The sequence below is a fragment of the Cetorhinus maximus genome, chromosome 19 (genome assembly GCF_964194155.1).
Source record: "Cetorhinus maximus chromosome 19, sCetMax3.hap1.1, whole genome shotgun sequence".
Lineage (NCBI taxonomy): Eukaryota > Metazoa > Chordata > Chondrichthyes > Lamniformes > Cetorhinidae > Cetorhinus > Cetorhinus maximus.
In genome coordinates this window covers 82,300,674-82,324,380 of record NC_135897.1, presented here as the reverse complement: position 1 = coordinate 82,324,380, position 23,707 = coordinate 82,300,674, and the positions used below count along the sequence as shown (strand labels likewise).

Below are 23,707 nucleotides of genomic sequence, written 5' to 3'. Positions count from 1 at the left end.
TTAAGATAGAGATGGGGAGCAATTTCTTATCTTAGAGGGTTGTTAATCTTTGGAATTCTCTTCCCCAGTGGAGGCTGGGGTCAATTAATATATTCAAGGCTGAGTTAGATAGATTTTTGATTGACAAGGGAGTCAAGGGTTATGGGGGACAGGCAGGAAAGTGGGTTTAATGTCATAATTGGATCAGCCATGATCGTGCAATCCAGGCTTGATGGGCTGAATGCTTTGCTCCTGTTACTTATGATTTTAAGGTGGCCAGAATGGTAGAAGGCAAATTAAATGGACTTGGTCTTCCTTTGTCTAACAAATCCCATGTTCCTCCTGCAATTCACAGGCATTTGAAACAGAATCTGTGCATCACCAAATCACTTGTTACTGTACCCATCTATCCTTCTCCCTCATCTTCGGTCAGGTCCTGTGCTTTGCCTGGCTCCTCAGATAAATTAAGCTACAAATATGGGACATCCCTGACAAGATGGCCAACAAGTTAGGAAGTGCAGCATGCTTGCCCACAGCAAAGGAAAACACTCCGAGGGTGGTGGGGTAGGGGAAGATTCCTCGCTTATCACTTACATTAATTTTGAGAGATTCACGTCATCATTAAATATTGGAAGGTACAGCTACAAGTGTTTAGAAGTTGCCTTTTTACTGACCATTTATCCTTGATTTAGGGTGGAAGGAGACTCGTATGGAACATAATAATCACCAGCATAGACCAGTTGGGCCGAATGGCTTGTTTCCGTACTATAAATTCTATGTAAGTAACAAGGGGAAACGATAACAGTGCTAAGGAATGGAACTGTTTTCCAGTTTTACCACCACTTACACAAGCACTCAGCTCAGGCACAACTTGGGCCAACTGAAGAGTAATGCTTCTTCCATTTTGCTCCAATAATGCACTTTAACCTGAATCTCCAGTGAAGACCAGTGAAGCACCGGCTAACATACCAGCGTGACATTGTTAATCCATGCCCCCAACTATCCTTATAGCCGAGCGGGAATTGATGCAAATTTTGGGCCAAATTTTGCCAGGCTTTGCACTCAAAAACAACTGTTCAAATGTGTTAGACAATGTCAAACCAGGATATTGAGATTTTCAGCTCAAAACTCCATTGCACAATAACACTGATGCGCAATTCCCACTACAATTTTCACTTAGCGTTTGCTGTGAAGTTAGCTCCTTTTGGACCAAAACTGTGCTGCGCCAACCAATAAGCCAGTTGGCCCATGTTCACATGATGCCAAGCTTGGGTCTCGGAAGGCTTGTGGGCAGGAGCTTTCAAGTGGACATCGCAGAAATTCATTCATCTACATCAACTCCACCTCTGCAAGGTTCATCTACATCAACTCCACCTCTGCAAGGTTCATCTACATCAACTCCACCTCTGCAAGGTTCATCTACATCAACTCCACCTCTGCAAGGTTCATCTACATCAACTCCACCTCTGCAAGGTTCATCTACATCAACTCCACCTCTGCAAGGTTCATCTACATCAACTCCACCTCTGCAAGGTTCATCTACATCAACTCCACCCCTGCAAGGTTCATCTACATCAACTCCACCTCTGCAAGGTTCATCTACATCAACTCCACCTCTGCAAGGTTCATCTACATCAACTCCACCTCTGCAAGGTTCATCTACATCAACTCCACCTCTGTGTATCGCTCCATGGCCATCTGGTACTTTTGCAGGTCTTCGAGTCTCAGTGCCACTGTTGCTTTGGTCAGCATCACCAGGGGCGACGGGCTGATTGCAGACAACCTCTCCAAATGGTCCCATGCAGTCCTTAGGCACACATTTCTCATACACGGGCTGCACAAGGCATGAGGAATTTGAGTTGGTTCGGCCAGCTTGAATACATGTAACACCTGGTTCGCCGTTTCCTATGGGATATAAAAGTATTACTGTACTTTCAGAAAGCAAATAAAAGCAATTGATTAAAAGAATATCCCATCCAACCACTGTCAGCTCCAAACTTCACTGGGTTACTCAAAGTCAACTCTTACTCTAAACCTTTAAATTAATTAGAGTAAACAAAATATTGAACAACATAAAGCAACAACTTGCATTTATATGGGATAAAAGCAAAATACTGTAGATGCTGGAAATATGAAATAAAAACAGAAAATGCTGGAAATAAATCAGCAGGTCTGGCAGTATCTGTGAAGAGAGAAACAGAGTTGACGTTTTGAATTTGTATGGCTCTTCTTCAGAGCATTAGAGATATCCCAGAGGGTTGGGCAGCTGAAACAGGTTAGAGAGATAGGGAGGGGTGAAAACTTGAAAGGAATTGAACACAAGGATGAGAATTTTAAAATCGAGGAGTTGCCAGAGCCAATGTTGGTCAGCGAGCACAGGAGTGATGGGCGAATGGGACTTGGGTGTGATTAAGTACAAGGTGTATAGGTTATACTAAAACTGTATAGTCCTCTGGTCAAATAAGAGCACATTGTCCAATTCTTATCCCCAAGATGCAAAATAAGCATTTCCAAGGAAGAAATGCAGGAAAAGCGCAAGAGGCTACTCCCAAGAGTCAGAGTATTGAACAGTGAGAAAGATATAGGGGAAACTTGGGCTTTTTGTTTTGAACGGGAAATTGGCGGGTGAGGTGGAGATTAAGATGGGAGGTCAGAGGTTTGTAAATTTGTAACTGCCAAAGAACAGGCAAATCCTAAACACCACCTCATTCTAAACTGTGACAGCAGAACGACGGGACACAAGTTCAAACTAAGAAGAGATAAACGATGTTGGAAGGTTCTTTATGCAAAGGGAGATTGACATCTACAATGGATTCTGAACACAGTACCATGGAAAAATTCTGAAACCATTTGTTTCGAAGCTTGGAATGTGGGGCAGGGTTGTGAGAAGAGACAGAATCCCAACCTCTTTCTGGGTGGATGGGTCAACTGGTTTCCTCATGGGCGTCTACTTTTTGTTTCTAAATTTAGCATTCAACAATTCTGCCCATTAGCTAAATCATCTGAATTATTTAATTTACAGAGTCAATTGGTTGACAGTTAAATCCTAGTCTAGTTGAACCAGCCAAGCAATGTTAGGCAGCACAGCATGGAATGCTCTGGCATAAAAGCAACTACGGATGCTGGAAATCTGAAATAAAAATGTCGGAATTACAGTACTCAGCAAGTCTGGCAGCATCCGTGGAGAGAGAAACAGAGTTGATGTTTCAGGTCAAAGACGTTAACTCTATTTCTCTCTTCACAGGTGCTGTCAGTCAACTTACTGTTTTTATTACAGAATACTCTGGATTGTGTTAGGTTGCATCCAAGGTTATACTTAAAATTGCTTACTTCATTCAGTGGCTCTTCAATGTCCTCATAGATAGAATGCTTCAAGTAGTACATAAATCCTTTTCCAAACTTCTGGTGTTCATTTTCCCATAAAAGCCTTCTGCTGATTAGGTCATTCAGTGACAAGCCTGACATCTTATAATAGGGGAGAGCGAGGTGAAAATCATCCATCTCAAACCTATTGCCAAAATAAGTCCACCATCAGTTCAAACAACCTTTAGCACAGATTACAAACCTGCGATTGCGCAATGCCTTAATTTAGTTCTCGTTCGGACTTACTACCAGTCAATGGAAAACCGTGGAGCGGAGTTCAACTAACCTACTGACTCTCAAAGCAGATGGTGCCAGGGAATACTGTTTGAAATGTGAGCAGTGATACAGCTTGAGAGAAATTCCATGGGACCCTTGGGGAAAATCAAAGCGGCAGTCATAGAATCATACAACACAGAAAAGAGAGCATTTGACCCATCATCCCTGTGTTGGCTTTTTGGAAAAGCTCCAGTTAGTCCTACTCTTCATGTCTGGCGCTGCAAATTTTTCCTTAAATTAAGTCATGATCTTAGTGTGGAAAAACTGACCCACTTTCCTTGTTGCAGTATCAAGTAAATAATTTGTTAATGGAAAGGCATATCAGGGGAAAAAAAGACAGATGGATTATATGTGGGCAGATGAGGGATCATCCACTTTGGTAGGAGGAAGAGAAAAGCAGGTTAAATATTAAAAAGTGAGGGACTAGTAAATCTTGGTATTCAGTGGGATCTGGGTGTCCTTGTACACAAATCACACAAGGGCCGTACGCAGGCATGGCAAGCAATTAAGAAAGTAAATGGTGTGTTAGCCTTTATTGCAAATGAATTGGAGTATAAAAGGAAGGAAGTCTTGCTGCAATTATATGGGGCTTTGGTGAGAATATACCTGGAATGCTATGTACAGATTTGGCCCCTTTACCAAAGGAAGGATGCATTTGCCGTGGAGGTTGTACAATGAACATAAGAACAAAAGAAATAGGAGCAGCAGCAGGCCATTCGACCCCTCAAGCCTCCTCTGCCATTCAATAAGATCATGGCTGATCTGACTGTGTTTCGAATTCCACATCTACCCCCTCCCTTGCCTAACAAGAATCTATCTACCTCTGCCTTAAAAATATTCAATGATCCTGCCTCCACCACCTTCTGAGGCAGGGAATTCCAAAGTCACACAACCCTCAGAAAAAATTCTCCTCATCTCTGTTCCAAAAGGGCGACCCCTAATTTTAAAGTGTCCCCTAGTTCTGAACCCACCCACAAGAGGAAACATCCTTTCCACATCCACCTTGTCAAGGCCGTTCAGGATCTTATATACCTCAATCAAGTCACATCTCACTCTTCTAAACTCCAGTGGAAACAAGCCCAGTCTGTCCAACCTTTCCTCATAAAACAACCCGCTCATTCCAGGTATCAATCTCGAAAACCTCCTCTGAACTGCCTCCAATGGATTTACATCCTTCCTTAAATAAGGAGACCAAAACTGCACAGTTATGAGGTGTACTCTCACGAATGCCCTGTATAACTGAAGCATAACACCCTTACTTTTATGTTCAATTCCTTTCATAATAAAGGACAGCTTTCCATTAGCCTTCTTAATTACTTGCTGTACCTGCATACTAGCTTTTAGTGACTCATGTGCTAGAACATCTCGATCTATCTGCACCTTGGAATCTGCAGTTGTTTTCTATTTAAGTAATACTCTGCTTTTTTATTCTTCCTGCCAAAGTGAACAACTTCACATTTTCCCAAATTATACTCCATTTGCCAGATCTTTTTCCACTCACTCAACCTATCTAAATCCGTCGGCAACCTCCTTATGTCCTCTCCACAACATACTTTCCTACTTATCTTTGTGTCATCTGCAAATTTAGCTACCATGTCTTCACTCCCCTCATCTAAGTCATTGATGTAAATTGTAAAAGGTTGAGGCCCCAGCACAGACCCCTACGAGACTCCTCTCGTCACATCCCACCAATTAGAAAAAGACCCATTTATGCATACTCTGTCTTCTGCCAGCCAGCCAATCTTCTATCCACGCTATTAAATTACCCCCTACACCGTGAGCTTTTATTTTCTGCAATAGCCTTTGATGTGGTACATTATCAAATTTTTTTAAAAATTCATTCATGGGATGTGGGCATCACTGGCTAGACCAGCATTTATTGTCCATCCCTAATGGTCCTCGAGAAGGTGGTGGTGAGCTGCCTTCCTGAACCACTGCAGTCCATGTGGTGTAGGTATACCCATAGTTCTGATCGGGAGAGTTCCAGGATTTTGACCCAGCAACAGTGAAGGAATGGTAATATATTTCCAAGTCAGGATGGTGAGTGGCTTGGAGGAGAACTTCCAGGTGGTGGTGCTCCCATGTGTCTGCTGCCCTTGTCCTTCTAGATGGTAGTGGTCATGGGTTTGAAAGGTGCTATCTTAGGAGGTTTGGTGAGTTCCTGCAGTGCACCTTATAGCTGGTACACACTGCTGCCACTGTGCGTCGGTGGTTGAGGGAGTCAACGTTTATGGGCGGGATATCAATCAAGCGGGCTGCTTTGTCCTGGATGCTATCAAGCTTCTTGAGTGTTGTTGGAGCTGCACTTATCCAGGTAAGTGGGGAGTATTCCGTCACACTCCTGACTTGTGCCTTGTAGATGGTGGACAGGCTTTGGGAAGTCAGGAGGTGAGTTACACATTACAGGATTCCTAGCCTCTGACCTGCTTTTGTAGCCACAGTATTTATATGGCTAGTCCAGTTCAGTTACAGGTCAATGGTAACCCCCAGTATGTTGATAGTGGGGGATTCAGCAATGGTAATGCCATTTAATGTCAAAGGGTGATGGTTAGATTCTCTCTTGTTGGAGATGGTCATTGCCTGGCACTTGTGTGGCACGAATGTTACTTGCCACTTGTCAGCCCAAGCCTGTATATTGTCCAGGTCTTGCTGCATTTGGACATGGACTGCTTCAGTATCTGAGGAGTAACGAATGGTGAACATTGTGCAATCATCAGCGAACATCCCCACTTCTGACCTTACGATGGAAGGAAGGTCATTGAAGCAGCTGAAGATCACTGGGCCTAGGACACTACCCTGAGGAACTCCTGCAGTAATGTCCTGGAGCTGAAATGATTGACCTCCAACATCACAATCATCTTCCCTTGTGCTAGATATGACTCCAACCAGCGGAGAGTTTTCCCCGATTCCCATTGAAACCAGTTTTGCTAGAGCTCCTTGATGCCACACATGGTCAAATGCTGCCTTGATGTCAAGGCCAGTCACTCTCACCTCACCGCTGGAGTTCAGCTCTTTTGCCCATGTTTTAACTAAGGCTGTAATGAGGTCAGGAGCTGGCCCTGGCAGAACCCAAACTGAGCTTCAGTGAGCAGGTTATTGCTAAACAAATGCTGCATGATAGCACTGTTGGTGACCCCTTCCATCACTTTACTGTTGATGGAGAGTAGACTGATGGGGCGGTAATTGGCCAGGTTGAATTTGTTCTGCTTTGTGTGTGCGGGACATACCTGGGCAATTTTCTACATTGCTAGGAAGATGCCAGTGTTGCAGCTGTACTGGAACAGCTTGGTTGGAGGTGCAGCAAGTTCTGGAAATCCAAGTACAGCATGTCTACAGGCTCCCTTAACCACAGCACATGTTACTCCTTCAAAAAACTCCAATAAATTGGTTAAACATTATTTCCCTATGACAAAACATGCTGATTCTTCCTGATTACCTTGAGTTATAGTACCTAGCTATAACGTCCTTAATAATTGATTCTAACAACTTCCTCATGATAGACAGCAAGCTAACTGGCCTATAGTTTCCCGTTTTCTGCCCTCCTCCCTTCGCGAATAGGGTGGTTTATATTTGCTACTTTCCAGCCTGATGGAACCTTTTTGGAGAATTAACAACAGCTCATCTACTACCTCCTTAGCCACCTCTTTTAAGATACTAGGATTAAGTCCATCAGGATCCAGAGACTTATCAGCCCGCAGGTCCATCTGTTTGCACAATATCACTTCCCTAGTGACTGCAATTTCACCAAGTTCCTTTCTCCCTTCCACCTCTGAGTTACAGCTATTATTGGAATATTTTTTGTATCCTCTATAGTGAACACAGAAGCAAAATAATTTGTTCATTTCATCTGCCATTTCCTTATTATCTATTAACTCCCCACTGTCACTCTCTAGAGGACCAATACTCACTTTACTCACTCTTTCCCTTTTTAAATACCTGTAGAAACTCTTGCTATCCATTTTTACATTTCCAGCCAGCTTCCCCTCACACTCTAATTTCTTACTCATGATTAATCTTTTAGTCATTCTCTGCCATTCTTTATATTTCTGACAAATCATCTGTCCTGCCATTCATCTTTGTGCAGTTATATTGCTTTTTCCTGAAATTTGATGCTTTCCTTAACTTTTTAGCTAACCCAGATGGTGGGTCCTCCCCTTAGAATTTTTTATAGTAGAACTATATTTATTCCGAATATTCTGAAATATCCCCTTAAATATCTACCACTGCTTCTCTAGGATAGCCTAGTATCCCAGTTAACTTCAGCTAGCTTATCTTTGCTGCCCACATAATTGCCCTCATTTAAATTTAAAATACTAGTCTTAGACCAACGCTTCTCTCTTTCAAACTAGATGTAAAATTGAATCATATTGTGGTCGCTACGAGGGGTGCTTTTACTCTGAGGTCATTAATTAATCCTGCCACATTACACAATACCAAGTCTAATATAACCTGCTCTCTGGTTGGCTCCAGAACATGCTGCTCTAAGAAACTCTCTCGAAAGCATTCCAAGAACTCTTCATCCAGGCTACTACGGCCAATCTGATTTTTCCAGTTTATATGTAGATTAGAATCACCCATGATTATTGTCATCCCTTTATCTCAAGCACCCAATATTTCTTCTTGAATACTTTGCCCTGCACTGTGGCTACTCTCAGGGGGCCTGTAGACCACTCCCACTAATGACTTTTTTCCCCTATTCCTCATGTCCACCCAAAACGATTCTACATCCTGATCTCCTGAACCAAGGTCATCTCTAACTATTGCACCAATGCCATCTTTGATTAATAGTGCCAACTCTCCACCTCTACCTATCTTCCTACTTTTCCTGAATGTCATGTACCCCTCAATCCTTGTTGTCCTGCAGCCACGTCTCCATTATGGCTACCAGATCATATTTATTTACTTCAAATGTGCAGGGATCAATTCATTTACTTAAAGTTTCACCAGATTGATTCCTGGGATGAGAAGACTGTCCTATGAAGAGAGATTGAGTAGAAAGGTCCTATATTCTCCGGAGTTTAGAGGAATGAGAAGCAATCTCATTGAAATTTGTAAAATTCTTAGAAAGCTTGACAAGTTAGATTTTGTTTCCCCTGGCTATGCAGTCTAGAACTCGGGGTCATGGACTCTGCATAGGGCGTTGATCATTTAGGACTGAAATGAGGAGAAATGCCTTTAATCAGAGGGCTGTGAATCTTTAGAATTTTCTACCTCATTTTCTACCTGAGTGGATGCTCAGTCTTTAAGTAGATTCACGACTGATATTAAGAGATTTTTGGACACTAAGGGAATCAGGGGATTTGGGGGTTAGGATGGCAGGTTGTAGTGCAAGTTGAAAATCATCCATGATACACTGAATGACAGGGTTGGATGGCCTACTCCTGCTCCTATTTCTTATGTCCATATATAAGTAGCACAAATAAGGGACTGATCTCTCACACTTGCAAGTACAACAGGAGATCCACACATGAAATTAAGCTCTCCCAGGTCACAATCTCGCTTCTGGAGTTTCTCTTTCTCTCTGCTTAAGGAAGCAGGATTTTCCCAGTAGCCAGTGCACAGGTAAAATTACTAAATTGAAATCTTAGGCCCCCCAAATTGCTTTCAGAATTTCTCTAGGGTTGCCAAACCTCCAGGGGTTGTCTGGGAGTCTCTCGGAATGGGACACAAATCTCCCAATCAGTGCAGCCAGTAGGATAGTGGGCCTTTGCAGAGTACCAGTGAAAATTCTGGAAATACTCGGCAAGTCTGACAGTAACTGTGGAGGGAGAATCAGAGCTAACGTTTCAGGTCTGTGACCTTTCACCAGTGCCCCAGTTTGAAACTGGTCTCTCCCCAGGCTCACCTGCAGGCCTGGGTTTTAACAGCTGATCTAAAAAGGCTCAAAACCAAGAACAAAGACATTCAACTACCAGGGGAACAGGAACAGGAAAAGTCCATTCAGCTCCTCGATCATATTGCACCACTGAATAAAGGTCACGGCTCAAATGTAGCCTAACTCCACCCAGCAGCATTGACTCCATATCCGTTAATGCCCTCGGCCAGCAAAAACCTACTGGTCTCAGGTTTAAAATTATTTGAGCTGGCATCGAATATTATTTTTTGTGGGAGAATTCCACACTTCTACCAGCTTTTTCATGCAAATGTTTCCTAACTTCGCTCCTGAACAGCCTGGCTCTGATTTTAAGGTTATATCCCCTTGTCCTAGAATTCCCCGCCAGTGGAAAACAATTTCAATTTCTTTCAATATCCTAAAACACTCAGTCAAATCACCTTCTATATTCTAGGGAATGCAAACCTAGCTTATGAATGCCTCCTTATAATCTAATGCAATGCTTCCTCAACTTTTTCCAGTGTGACTCTATTTTAATGCCTCAGGCTTCGTGTGATCTCAGGGGTGGGGTTAGCTTCAGCTGCTCTGGGGCTGGGGGTATGGTTTAGCTTTTAAGTGGGTGGGGGGCTTTATTTCCTGTGGGGAGAGGGGGTACTTTAGCTCCTCAGCAGTGGAGGTGGGGAAAGAAGCTCAGCATTGTGAGAACTGTTTAAGCTGCAGGGTTTTTAAAAAAAAATAAAAACAAACACCCTTTTACAGGCTTTTTTTTTGCAGCAGTACTCAGGCATCAGGGACCCGCCCATTAGGCCATTTCCAACAATAGAAAAAAAAATGAGAGGATTTAAAGGGGTCTCGTCGCCATTGCTGCCTCAGAGCTCGTGACCTCAAAATCTCAGCCCCACTGGGGGTTGTGACCCACAGTTTGGGAAGCCCTGATCTAACACTCGGAGCCCGGTAATATTCTGGTGAACTTGCTCGGCGCTCCTTCTATGGTCAATAAATCCTAAGGTGCAGGGCCCAGAATTGTACACCATACCCTAGATGTGGATCAAATCTATACAAGGTTAACATAATAGCGCTTACAAATATCATGTGCTCAGACACCACATGATCAAGCATCTAGAAAACAATTGGCAACCCTTGATCCCTGTGATGTTAAATCAATACATCGCATTGGAAATAATGTTTTCCAGGAAGATAAATAGCACATACTGGCTGTAACAGTCCCCCAGCTGGGCGCAATTCTCTTTGAAAGCAGGCACTAATTCTTCACTGTCAGTCTGGTTGCACAGATCAGGGTCCAGGAGAGCTGCTTCCAACATCAGGTGGGCTTCACTCAGCAGGTGAACATAACTCTGTGGACTGCAGGCCTTGTACCTCTTGCTATAGTCAACCTGCAACAGAGTTCAAAAGTTGAAGCTCAGTGCAGCAGCCAATTATCATGTCAAAGACGATGGCATGCAAACTACTCACCATCTCCCTGCACAACAGGACTGTTGGAACCATCTGAAGGCAATATAAATTCCACCCCGGTTCACTCGTAACTGATGGCATTTTATTAGTAGCCTTGAACTTTTGAGGCCTACAAAAAAAAAATAGAAGAAAATTTACCAATGATTTAATACCATCCCCGAATCAGATGAACCTGGAGTTAAATGGTAATGGTTTTGCAATTGGAGCAAAGCATTAACTCAATTTAAGACCAACTTTACACAGTAGAATCAACGTATAATGAAGGATCTGGCTAATAAACAAAACATTCACTATAACTGTGGTGATTATAGTCAATTCCCCCCTTTATTGCAGTCCCACAGAGCCAAGTTCAATTGTCCATTGGTGCTGAGCTGTATCTTATTCAGAACTGCAGTCTAGGGCTGAATCATATTATTACAAAAAAAATGTAAAATCAACAGATATTAAAATCATTAATGCTAAGATATAAGCAGGTATCCAGCAGAATTAACCAGCCCTGCAGTACATTTAATGGAATCCAGCACAAATGGAGAACTTCAACATTGTGCACAAATTGATTTTGCAACTAGAAATTAGAGCCTTATATTTGAATGATCACAAGTGGGTTCAACTGTAGTGGGAACTTCAAATGTTGATCTTAAATCTTAAATATTATGACGATAGCAATAAAGGTTGACCGGGAATGGAATGAGAGTCTAATTATGGACCTGATCATCAGTAAATGTTGAGTTTTTTTTGTCTCCAATTTGCATGCTGCCCTTCAGAACGAGTTCTCCAGGGGATGCTCTTACATTAAAGTGATATGGAACGGCAAGGTGGAAAAGCTTTGTACTCACGATCCTTTCTTTGGCTCGGTTTGTCTATCTGGGACACGGCATTCTGTTTTAGCCAGCAGAATCAAGTGGTTTCTGGAATGACACACCGCTCTTAGTCCGATAAAGAGCTGCATACGCAAGGCACTTACTGGCATGAAAAACGGTGGACAGGCCTACCCAAAGAGAAATACCGACAAGAAAAACAATTATGCAAGAGACTCAGCAAGCAAATACATGAGATTTACTGCTCAAAGGTACTTTCTCCCCATCACCACACATCTTTTGATATGAGCTAGATTGTATTTGTCTATGAATTATCAATGCTATTATGTCATCTAAGCTCAATTGGTGATATTGCCACTTATGAGCCAAATGGTCATGGTTCAAGTCTCTCCACCACCATCACCCCCACCCCACTCTGGGGACCAGCAGATAACTAAGCTGACACGTCAGCACAGCACTGAGGAAATGCTGCATTGTCCAAGGTTCTACATTTCAGACGAACTGTTAATCTGCTCTACTTGATATTTATATTAATCACCTAGGCCTTGGTGCACAGGGCACAATTTCAAAAATTGGAGAGGATACAAAACATGCAGGTATTGTGAACTTTAAGGAGGATAGTGTAGAACTTGAAAAGGACAGACAGGTTGGTGGGATGGGCGTTCAAGTTGCAGATGAAATTTAATGCAGAGAAGTGTGAAGTGACTCATTTTGATAGGTAGAACGTGGAGAGACAATATAAAAGATACAATTCTAAAGGCAGTGTAGGGGCAGAGGGACCAGGGTGTATATGTGCATAAACCATTTAAAGTGGCAAGAAAGGTTGAGAAAACAGTTAATAAAGCATACAGCATCCTAGGCTTTATTAATAGGGGCATAGAGTATAAAAGCAAGGAGGTTATGTTAAACGTGCATTGAACATGGTCTAGCCTCCACTGAAGTATTGCATCCAGTTTCGGGCATCACACTTTAGGGAAGATATCAAGGCATTAGAGAGATTGCAGAAAAGATTCATGAGAATGGTCCCAGAGGTGAGGAGCTTCAGTTACATCGATAGGTTGGAGGGGTTGGAACTATTTTTCTTGAAGAGAAGGTTGGGAGAGGATTTGACAGAGGTATTTAAAATCGCAAAGGATCTGGACCGAGTGGTAGGGTAGAAATGGTTTCCATTGGTGGAAGGATCGAAAACAAGATGATTTAAGGTAATTTTTAAAATTCATTCTTGTGATGTGGGCATCGCTGGCTAGGCCAGCATTTATTGTCCATTCCTAATTGCCCTTGAGGTGGTGGTGGTGAGCTGCCTTCTTGAATCGCTGCAGTCCATGTCCAACTGGCAAAAGAAACAACGACAATATGAGGGATAACGTTTTCACGCAGTGAGTGGTTAGGATCTGGAATGCACTGCGTGAGAGTGTGATGGAAGCAGGGTCAATTGAGGCTTTCGAAAGGGAATTGGATTGTTATCTAGAAAAGAAGAACATGCAGGGCTATGGGGAGAAAGCCAGGCAGTGGCACTAGGTAAATTACCCCTATGGAAAGCCGGCAGTAGACATGACAGGCCGAATGGCCTCCTTCTGTGCTGTAACAATTCTGTGTTTCTGAGGCTCTGTTTGTCTCTTCTACCAGATGCTGAAGACTCAATGGCATTATTCAAAAAGAGTTGGTAATTCTCCCATTTCTTGCCACAATCATCCCTTTTTTAAATTCATTTGCAGGATGTGGGTGTCGCTGTCGAGGCCAGCATTTATTGTCCATCCCTAATTGCCCTCAAGAAGGTGGTGGTGAGCCACCTTCTTGAACCACTGCAGTCCATGTCGTGTAGATACATCTACAGTGCTGTTAGGAAGGGAGTTCCAGGATTTTTACCCAGCGACAGTGAAAGAATGGTGATATAGCTCCAAGTCAGGATGGTGAGTGGCTCAAAGGGGAACTTCCAGGTGCTGGTGTTCCCATGTGTCTTAATAGTTCAGAAGAACTTCATCATTGAACTTGTTGTTTTACCAGCAACACAGAATGGTTACTACATTTGCGCAGGCAAAATGGTTGTCACTATACTGTGATAAAGCATTACATATTTTAATTATTTTTAAAAAATTGCTGTGTAGCATGAATGATCACATTCATGAGTGAAAAAAAACAATACCTTGTTGTTGGTGTCCATCTCTGGATCCTTATCTCGAGCAGCTACCGCACTGCACCTGACTGTGTAACACAGCAAGTTATTCCTGTCGTAGTGGGTGAGACAACGAGGATTATAACCAGGAACTAATGGAGCTGAATGTAAAGATCTGTGAGTTTACTAAATGCTCAACATGCCTCTTCACTGATAGTGGAATCCAAACAGTTTAATCATAAGATTATGAGATCATAAGAAATAGGAGCAGGAGGAGGCCATTTGGCCCCTCAAACCTGTTCCGCCATTCAATAAGATCATGGCTGATCTGACTGTGGCCTTAACTCCACTTCCCTCCATAACCCTCAACTTCCTTGCAGATCAAAAAACCTGCACAACTCAGAATTGAACATATTCAGTGACCCAGCCTTTGCTGCTTGCTGTGGAAGAGCATTCCAAAGGCTAACAGCCCTCTAAGAGAAGAAATTCCTCCTCATCTCAGTCTTATATTGGAGGCCCTTATTTTTTGAACTGCGGACCCCAGTTTAGAGGGACTGGTCCACTGGGCCATCAACCAAAGTTACCACCCCGAATGGCATGCCTCTGGCTTCTTGTAGGAGCCAACAACACCAGCATTCATACAAAAGCAGAATGCCACAGATACCATAAATCAGAAATAAATAAAAAAATGCTGGAAATATTCAGCAGTTCTGGCAACATCTGTCAGACAGAAATAGAGTTAACTTTTCAAGTCTGTGGCCTTTATTGGAACTGGCAAAAGTTAGAAACGCAATAGGTTTTGAGCAACTTTCCATGCAATTGCAGGAGATGCAACACCTGCCCTTTTAGTTCCTCCCTTCTCAGTATCCAAGGCCCCCCAAACACTCCTTCCAAGTGAAGCAGCCATTTAGGTGTACTTCTTTCAATTTAGTATACTGCGTTTACTGCTCACAATGCTGTCTCCTTTACATTTGGGAAACCAAATGCAGACTAGTTGACCGCTTTGCGCAACATCTCGGTTCAGTCCGCATCTTGACCCCGAGTTTCCTGTTGCTTGTCGTTTTAATTCTCTACCTTGATCCCACTCTGACGCGTGTCCTTGGCTTGCTACAGTGTTCCAAAGAAGCTCAACACAAGTTTATGGAACAGCACAATTTTGGATCATAACCTCTGCCCCGTTTTGCTGTGTTCCTTGGCTGGTTCGTTCTTTTTCCCCCCTCTCGTTTCTTTCTTAGTTCCTTCAGTTTGCATCTGATGGCAGCTATCCTGCCATTCACATCTTCTCTAGACACATCATTCACTTCTTTACTTGTCTCTTTATCACTCCCTTCAGCTCTGCATCATGAAACAGAATCACAGTGCAGAAGAGGCCCTTCGGCCCATCGATTCTGTGAGAAACACCTGAGCTACCTACCTAATCCCATTTACCAGCACTTGGCCCATAGCCTTGAATGTTATGATGTGCCAAGTGCTCATCCAGGTACTTTTTAAAGGATGTGAGGCAACCCGCCTCCACCACCCTCCCAGGCAGTGCATTCCAGACCGTCACCACCCTCTGGGTAAAAAAGTTTTTCCTCACATCCCCCCTAAACCTCCTGCCCCTCATCTTGAACTTATGCCCCCTTGTGACTGACCCTTCAACTAAGGGGAACAGCTGCTCCCTATCCACCCTGTCTATGCCCTTCATAATCTTGTACACCTCGATCAGGTTGCCCTTCAGTCTTCTCTGCTCCAACGAAAACAACCCAAGTCTATCCAACCTTTCTTCATAACTTAAATGTTTCATCCCAGGCAACATCCTGGTGAATCTCCTCTGCACCCCCTCCAGTGCAATCACATCCTTCCTACAATGTGGCGACCAGAACTGCACACAGTACTCCAGCTGTGGCCTCACTAAGGTTCTATACAACTCCAACATGACCTCCCTACTTTTGCAATCTACGCCTCGATTGATAAAGGCAAGTGTCCCATATGCCTTTTTCACCACCCCACTAACGTGTCCCTCTGCCTTCAGAGATCTATGGACCTTTTGTGTTTAATCTCTCCTGCTCTCCACCCTATCATAGACCTTCCCTTTTTACTTCAACCTGCACTCCCCACTTTCACTTGTTCAAAAGCCATTACATTTCTAACTCCTGCCAGTTCTGATGAAAAGTCACAAACCTGAAACCTTAACTTTGTTGCTCTCTTGACAGATGCTGCCTGGTCTGCTGAGTTTTTCCAGCATTTTCTCTTTTTACTGCACTAGGATGTATGTTTAGGCAAGGACCCCACAATGGTGTTGAATGAATAATCTTCTAACACAATGGTGAAAAATACCTAGAATTCTAACAAACAATTTGCATCACCAAGACTAACATGACATATTAAGGTAAATAGTCTGATGTGCTTATATTTGAGGAGCTCGTTTATACTTCATGCAGGTCTCTGCTCATTGTTGCCTAATTAACATTTCAAACCAGCCTAGCTCCATGGCTGCTTGTTAATGTTAAGTTAAGTAGTATTATTTCTGTGAAGTTGGCACTTTATAAGCTGAAATCTAACCTTACAGCATTAAACTAAAACAAATTGGCTTACAAACCAGAGATAAAGAGCCTAAAGTTGTGCACAGAATTTAGAATTTTAGTTCTCTGCTCACAGTGGAAGTGGATCTGAATCATTATTGTAGCAGGTCTGCAATAAAGGTTCACTAGATTGATTGTTTGTCCAAGAAGAGAGATTGAACAAAATAGGCTAATATTCTCTGGAATTTAGAAGAATGAGAGGTGATCTAATTGAAACATAAAATTATTGGAGGGTTCGAAAGGGTTGTTGCTAAGAACCTGTTTCCCATGACTTCAGAGTCCAGAACTCCGAGGAGAAATTTCTTCTCAGAGTTATAAATCTTTGGAATTCTCTACTCCAGCAGGCTGGGGATACTCAGCTATTGAGTATATTCAAGACTGGGTTAGATTGATTTTCGAACACAAAAGGAATCAAGGGATGTGGGGTTAGGGCGGGAAAGCAGAGTTGAGGTCAAAGATCAGCTGATCTTATTGAATTGCAGAGCAGGCTCGAGGGGCCTTTTGGCCTATGTTTACTCCTGTTTCTTATGTTCACTGCTGGACTTGTACATTGAATACACCTCAAAGCACTGTACCATCGCCAATTATAACTGCTTGTAAGATTGCGTAGAGCCCCTTTCACAAACATTCAAATACTAGATAAATATTGATGTTGGGAAACTTAACTCTTTGATCAGCTGACTAACATTGAGGTGATCCAGTGAACTGTGTGCACATTTTACGCTTCTCACTAGGCTGCAGTTATGAAGTCCAAGTCATGTGAAATGACCCTCGTACAGATCTGGTGACTTCACACCTAAATTGAATGGTACTGTTTGCATCAATGTAAAGCCAAAGGTGACTACGCATCAATACAAGCTTTGTACAATACAAGAGGGACAAGACTATAAGGTTTTTCTGCACACTTCAGCTCTGATGGCAAGAGCACAGAGTGTTCCTTGTCCAAATTTCTTTGTACCTGGTAATGACGTGCAGGAACTGAGGGCTGATTACTGCTTGCTTGGCCTTTTCTGGGTAACTATAGGTGGACAGTTGCTGCACCATGTTGCCAACAGCGTACAGGTAGCCCACATGCGGCAACGAAAAGAAACAGAAGAGGCTGAGCAGCTGCTTCTCCTTCCTCCCAGAGCCAACGTCTGATTCTAGATCTCCTAAGGCAAAATACAAGATGAGAAGCGAGTTATTTTATTTTTTTTAATATAAAGTATAATCACAGTTAGAGCCACAGGGCACATCAGTGTACTTTTCTTGAGAAGCTAACAACATGATGTGCAGATGTGAAAGCCAAGTATCTGTCCATGTAGTATGCAGCAGTCTGAAGATCAGATGGCAGGACAAATATCAGACACTGAGGGGCTCAACCGAGCTGGCATGCCAAGTATCCGCACTGTACTGTGGCAGTCACAACTGAGTTAGGCTGGTCATGTAACCAGAATATCTGACGCTTACCAAATCAAACCTTCTATGGAGAGCTTGAGTCCGGGGTGTGCTATCATGGTAGTCAGAGGAAGATCTACAAAGGACACTCTGAAGTCTTTGCTTAGGAGTTTTGATATTGACTTTCAGTACTAGGAGAAGCTCATCCAGGATCACTGCTCTGGTGCAACCAAATTAAAAAGGGTGCGGCCTCCTCCAAAAGTAAATGCATATCAGAGGCAGAGAGAGAAAACGCAAACAGAGGAAATCCTAAGCCAGCAACTTGTCCAAAACTTAATCATCTGTGGTATCCTGTTCTGTTTGCAGCAGAGCCTTCTGAGTGCAGGTCACCTACGTACTCACTGGAACCCCACCAATCACCCCAGATGATGGGCATGGTCGCCTTTGCCTTCAGGGACAAACATCCCCTTTTATGCAGCAGTCCTCCATAGCTCCAGGATACAACATGCATGTAAACATGTATGCTGCCACAGCAACTCTGACTCCTTGGGGCGGGGGCTGGTTGGCTCAGTTGGCTGGACAGGTGGTGTGGGTCAGATTGGTGTTAACAGCACAGGGTTCGATCCCTGTTCTGGTTGGGGTGGATTGGGGACCAGCCTCTTGCCCTACCCTTGGTGAAGATCATGACACTGTGGGTTGGACCTGCCTTCAGGCAGGGACTCAAGAAGAATTGCTCAGCCCTGGTGCCGTGGCTAGATGGGAAACGTGCAATGGATTGACTCTGGGAGACTGGATATAATGAAAAGATCAGAACCTAAGATTTGAAAGGTGTCCCCCTGAGAGGAGAGAGCCAGAGAAGGCCAGAACGTAGGAATAGAGTTTAATTCCAGTTCTGGGGATTGCAAAGAGGCTCAGCTTGGAAGATCCTGACTACAAGGGAGGGAAGGGTAAACTGCAATAAGGAAGAAAGCTAAAGATAAAGTAGAAAGCTGAACAGAACTAAAGAAAAATAGGAAAATTGGGTGGAAATAATAGGAAATATGGGCAGGAAGTAAAAGTGTGGAAGATGGCTGATTATGTAATCTCCTGGAAGGGATCATGAGAGTCAGGTTGGCTCATGCTGTTAAGGAATTAACATGGACTAACTATTATGACACGCAAAAAAAAGTACACACAACATCTAAAGAACACACAGCCTCACATGTGCCCAGACTTCATGCACAGAAACTAGACTGAATCACCCAAGGTAAAGTTTTACATAACACCTCCCTGATGCCCAAACATCATCAAGTAAAGCTCTAGAATATTTGTGTACATAACTCAAAGCTGTTGTGCTGTAAGTTACGGTACCTGTCGAGTACATTGGGAGTAACTGAAGTGAATGTAGAGCCGTCTCTTCAACAGAGTAAATGTGGGATAGATCTGGAGCAAAACGCCTTGGAATAGAAAAATATGAAAATTACAATTTATCTTTCAAAGGTACGCATGTTCATCATTTAAAAAAAACCCCATCATAAATCAGAAACAAATTGGAAGGACTATTATTGCTAGGATACTGTGTTGCTTTGCTAAGTGGTTGAGTTATACTGCATGAACAGACACCATGGGAACTGGTATGTATTCAAATTCTCTAGAAGTGAGTGAGTTAGTGAGGCTCAAATGTATAATGGTTTGGGAGGGGAGGCTTGAAGGAAGATAATTAAACATAGCACTTTCAAATGAGAAAAGGCATAGCATGATGCAACATGGTTAGAGGCCATTCAGGCCATTGTGCCTGTGCCAGCTCTTTGTTAGAGTTATTTTATCCTCATTGTCCTGCAATTTATTTCTTTTCACGTATACAGCCAATTCCCTTTTGAAAGTTACTATCAAATCTGTTCCTATCACCTTCAGGTAATGCATTCCAGAGCATCACAACTTGCAGCATAAAAATAACCCATCTCCCCTCTGGTTCTTTTACCAATTACATTAAATCTGTCCCCTCTGGTTACTGAGCCCCCTGTCGGTGGAAAACATTTCTCCTTAAATCAAAACTCTTTTTAAAAAGTAGATTTTATTTTGGTGCAAAAATCCAGCATGTTGTGGAAATGAAATCCCATTCACACATTCCCATCAAGAACTTATGCAGCCATCATGATAACTCAAACTGATCTGTGCCAATGCAAATAAATGAAGAGAAGCTATAATAGACATATCCACATCAAGTGTGTCCCTGCCCATTGATGAATAAAGTCTCAGTATTAAGTGTGTTTGCAATTCCCCATATAGCACATGACCTTCCTGCCTTCTCTTAGCTGGGGGAGTTTCCATAGCAGACAAGAATGGCTCCAGACCAGCTCAGAGGCCTTTACCAACACTGGATGCAGGCAGTTCCTGTATTGAGCATTTCTCCACTATAGCATGGCAAAGTTCAGGACTCTGTGTGTGTTATGTTCTTATTATGACATAGCTCCTTGAGCTTATTTGCTGTATCAGACACAAGGCAACAATCACTCATAAGGGATTGGATAAACACATTGTGGGTTTATTAAGATTAGGCACATGACAACGTGATACTAAAACTGGAACACACTACACACATCTCCCTTCTAGTGATGCATACAGAGGCATGCTCACATTTAAGTATACTACAACATGTGGTACACCACAAGTGTGAACCCATGTACTACCACTTTAGGGCATTATATACTAGAGGTTCATACTGCTCCCCTGCACTCAGCAAATTATTTATTTCAGCCTTACCATCAAATTGGTTGGAGAGATAACAGGAATTAGAACAAAACCTGAAATTGTCCCATGTTGTAGAGCATCAAATAACTGGTTAGACTGCCAGGAGCAAGTCCATAGGGAAACATTATCTGTTTGACCTGATCACGAGGATGCAATGCATGTCACATGTGTGAAGAACCGAGAGTGGCTGGTTATATGAACATTATTGCAAAGTGATGTCCCCATTTTACACTATCAAGTTTAAATCCCATAGACAAGCACAGAGCACCTGCAGAGCCTTTACAAAATGAATTTTATACACTAGCCTGCAGAGTGGTAGTTTACAGATCCCAAAGATCAACCCTGCCTCACCTGTACAGAATTGGTCGTAGGTACAGATTATTCCGCAGATCAGTTGTCAAACCCTCCACGCCTGTCCACTCCAAACTGACCAACACTCCTGATCCCCTGGCGTCTTCGCCAAGCAATTCCAAAGGGCTTTGAAAGAGGACAAATTCATCCTGTCCTTGGCTCAGAGATGCTGCTAGAAGAATTGCACAAATGCTTTAAGACCATTACATTGACACAAGCTGGGACCAGAAATCCTGTATAGTGTGGGCTGCAAGCAACACTGCCCTGCATTACGAGGGGCTATTTTCAATTTCGACAGGGGCTGGATTCCATCAGTAGCCCAATATACATCCCACCCAAGTTTCCTTTTAATTGATAGTCTTGAATTTATGTAGCACTTTTCATGACCTCTGGACGTCCCAAAGCACTTTACAACCAATGAAACTGTTGTTTATATGGTTGTAATATAGGAAATGCGGCAGACAATTTGCACAAAATCACAAGCAGCAATGTGATAATGACCAGGTAACCAGTTTCTAGGTGCTGGCTGAAGTTACATATATTGACCAGGACATCGGAGAGAACACCCCTGCTTTTCTTTGAATAGTGTCAAGGGGTCATTTAAATCTAACCGAGAGGCTAAACTTCTGCCAAATTGAAAATTACCCACCCCTACCCCTTATCGTTCAAGTGAAGCATCTTGCTTATGGCAAGTGATTTGCTATTGCTAATGAGCTGGCATGTTATTGTCCCAGATATTTCTTAATACAAAACTATGAGCCTCTCGGCAGCAAGTTCCTCTCGATACAGAGATTTGCAAGACTTGGCATGGATTATTACGCTGCACCAGCTGACTTCTCTTATCAGAATGTTGTGTGAGGACAGGATTGAAACTTTTTGTTTCACCTACCCATCCCAACAACTGTTCCTTCCCTCACCTGAAGTACTCACTACTTTTTTACTGGGCTCTGATATTACAGGCACTGATGCCTTGTCCACCCTGTCATCTGAGAGTTCTAGCGTTCAATTTTTTTTTGACTGAACAGAAAGGGAGGGTGTTCCAGCCAAACCAAATTGTATCTACACCTGACATCCACTGATATACACGAGTTGGTGACAAATATGGCCAACTTTCACATCCCTGTCCCCCATCAAGGCTGTCGATTTTACCATCTCCATCACTGATCAGCCCAGAAAACGTAGAGAAAGACTTGTATTTACGCAAGTATTTGGAGCAGCTTTCATGACCACAGCATATCCCAAAGCACGAGAACTAGGGGGTCACTGTTTAAAAATAAGGGGTCGCCCATTTAAAACAGAGATGAGGTAAAATTTTTTCACTCAAAGGGTGGTGAGTCTTTGGAACTCTCCCCCTGTAATGGTGGTGGAAGCAGAGTCTTTGAATATTTTTAAGGCAGAGGTGGATAGATTCTTGGTAAGCAAGGGGGTGATAGGTTATCAGGGCAGGTGGGATGCAGATTTCAGGTTACTAGCAGATCAGCCATGATCTTACTAAATGGCAAAGCAGCTCAAGGGGAAAATTGGTCTACTCCTGCTCCTTGTTCATATGTTCTTATTTTTTGAGATGTTGTCACTGTTGAATATAGGAATCGCGGCAGCCAATTTGCTCACAGCAAGCTCCCACAAGGAGCAGTGTGATAACACTTGTTTAGTGATGTTGAGTGGGGCAGAATATTGGCCAGGAGACCAGGGTGAACTCCCTTGTTGTTCTTCCAAATACCATCAGGGAACCTTTCAACGTCCACCAGAAAGGCAGGGCCTCAATTTAACATATCATCCCCAAAGACGATAACCTCAAAAGTACGCTCTCATTACTGCACTGAGAATGTTAACCCAAAATCTGTGCTCAAACCCTTCGAGTGGAATTTGAAGCCACAACCTTCTGATTCAGAGGCAAGAAGAGCGTTATCCACTGAACCACAGCTGACCCACCTATGTAGAGCTCAGTGCCAATGTTAAGTTGCACAGAATTGAATAGTATCCTGTAAGGGGGGGGGGTCAATTTACCACAAACCTTCTGTAGGGTTATTGTCCTCTTTGTCAATGCCCTCGTCGATTGGCGCTTCTTCCTGAACGGTCTGTTGCTGGCTTTTCCTCTCCACTTGTTGGACACTGTCCAGTTTTAGCACCAGCACTTCCAGGTCCGCTATCAGGGCTAAACAGCCATCGCAAAAAGCGACCTCCAGCAGGCTTAGGCTGACATGCACGATCAGGAAACGCTCAAAATCTAACACGGGGCTCTCGCCGTCCAGCATCTCCTCCTTCAAGCGGAAGAACACCACCTTGTTGTGGCACCCGACCGCCAGGTCACCCTTCACCGGGCAACAAGAAAGGGAGAGCGGGGGGTCCGACAGCGGCACCTCCACAATTTCCATCTGGTCTTTGGGCGCCCCTTTAAATGGAGCCTGCAACACATGTCCCACCATCCGGATACCAACTCGGGACTTGCCCCGTGCCTGGTATCCCCTCCAATTCAAGTAGACACGGAGCGAGAGGACCTTACTCTTCTCTTCAATTGTAGCAAGATAGTCTCCTGAAAACAAAGTTGGGGAGTAAAATAACTAAAAGACAAAGTGAATCACTTCATTAATATGACTAGATCATTTGTTAGGCAGTCACGGGTCGCCCCAAAGGTACAAAAAACCCAGTAAAACTAGGAAGTATACCAGTAAAACGTGTTCCACAACTGAGCTTGTATATATCTCAAAATGAAACTCCAGCATTACTGATTTTTACTGGGATTTAACAATTTTGAACTGTTTTTTTCTTTATGGGTAATATGCAAAGCCTTTACAGTAAGGAATGCCTTTTTATTTAATTTGAACAGGTT

General features: G+C 43.1%; 1 protein-coding gene across 2 annotated transcripts in view; it reads right to left on the bottom strand.

Moving 5' to 3' along the window:
* Nucleotides 1-23,707, bottom strand: part of hps3 (HPS3 biogenesis of lysosomal organelles complex 2 subunit 1) — a 48,050-nt gene that overhangs the window by 23,689 nt on the left and 654 nt on the right. The window contains exons 2-11 of one of the 2 annotated variants that reach the window (XM_078564251.1): nt 22,892-23,410; nt 20,878-21,049; nt 19,147-19,232; nt 17,378-17,570; nt 13,886-13,967; nt 11,761-11,912; nt 10,925-11,033; nt 10,664-10,845; nt 3,310-3,487; nt 1,654-1,884 (exon numbers count right to left, since the gene is read on the bottom strand). In XM_078564251.1, coding sequence (XP_078420377.1) covers nt 1,654-1,884; nt 3,310-3,487; nt 10,664-10,845; nt 10,925-11,033; nt 11,761-11,912; nt 13,886-13,967; nt 17,378-17,570; nt 19,147-19,232; nt 20,878-21,049; nt 22,892-23,410 — 1,904 coding nt within the window. The remainder of the gene's footprint in view (nt 1-1,653; nt 1,885-3,309; nt 3,488-10,663; nt 10,846-10,924; nt 11,034-11,760; nt 11,913-13,885; nt 13,968-17,377; nt 17,571-19,146; nt 19,233-20,877; nt 21,050-22,891; nt 23,411-23,707) is intronic. The other variant, XM_078564252.1, reaches the window with a different exon arrangement.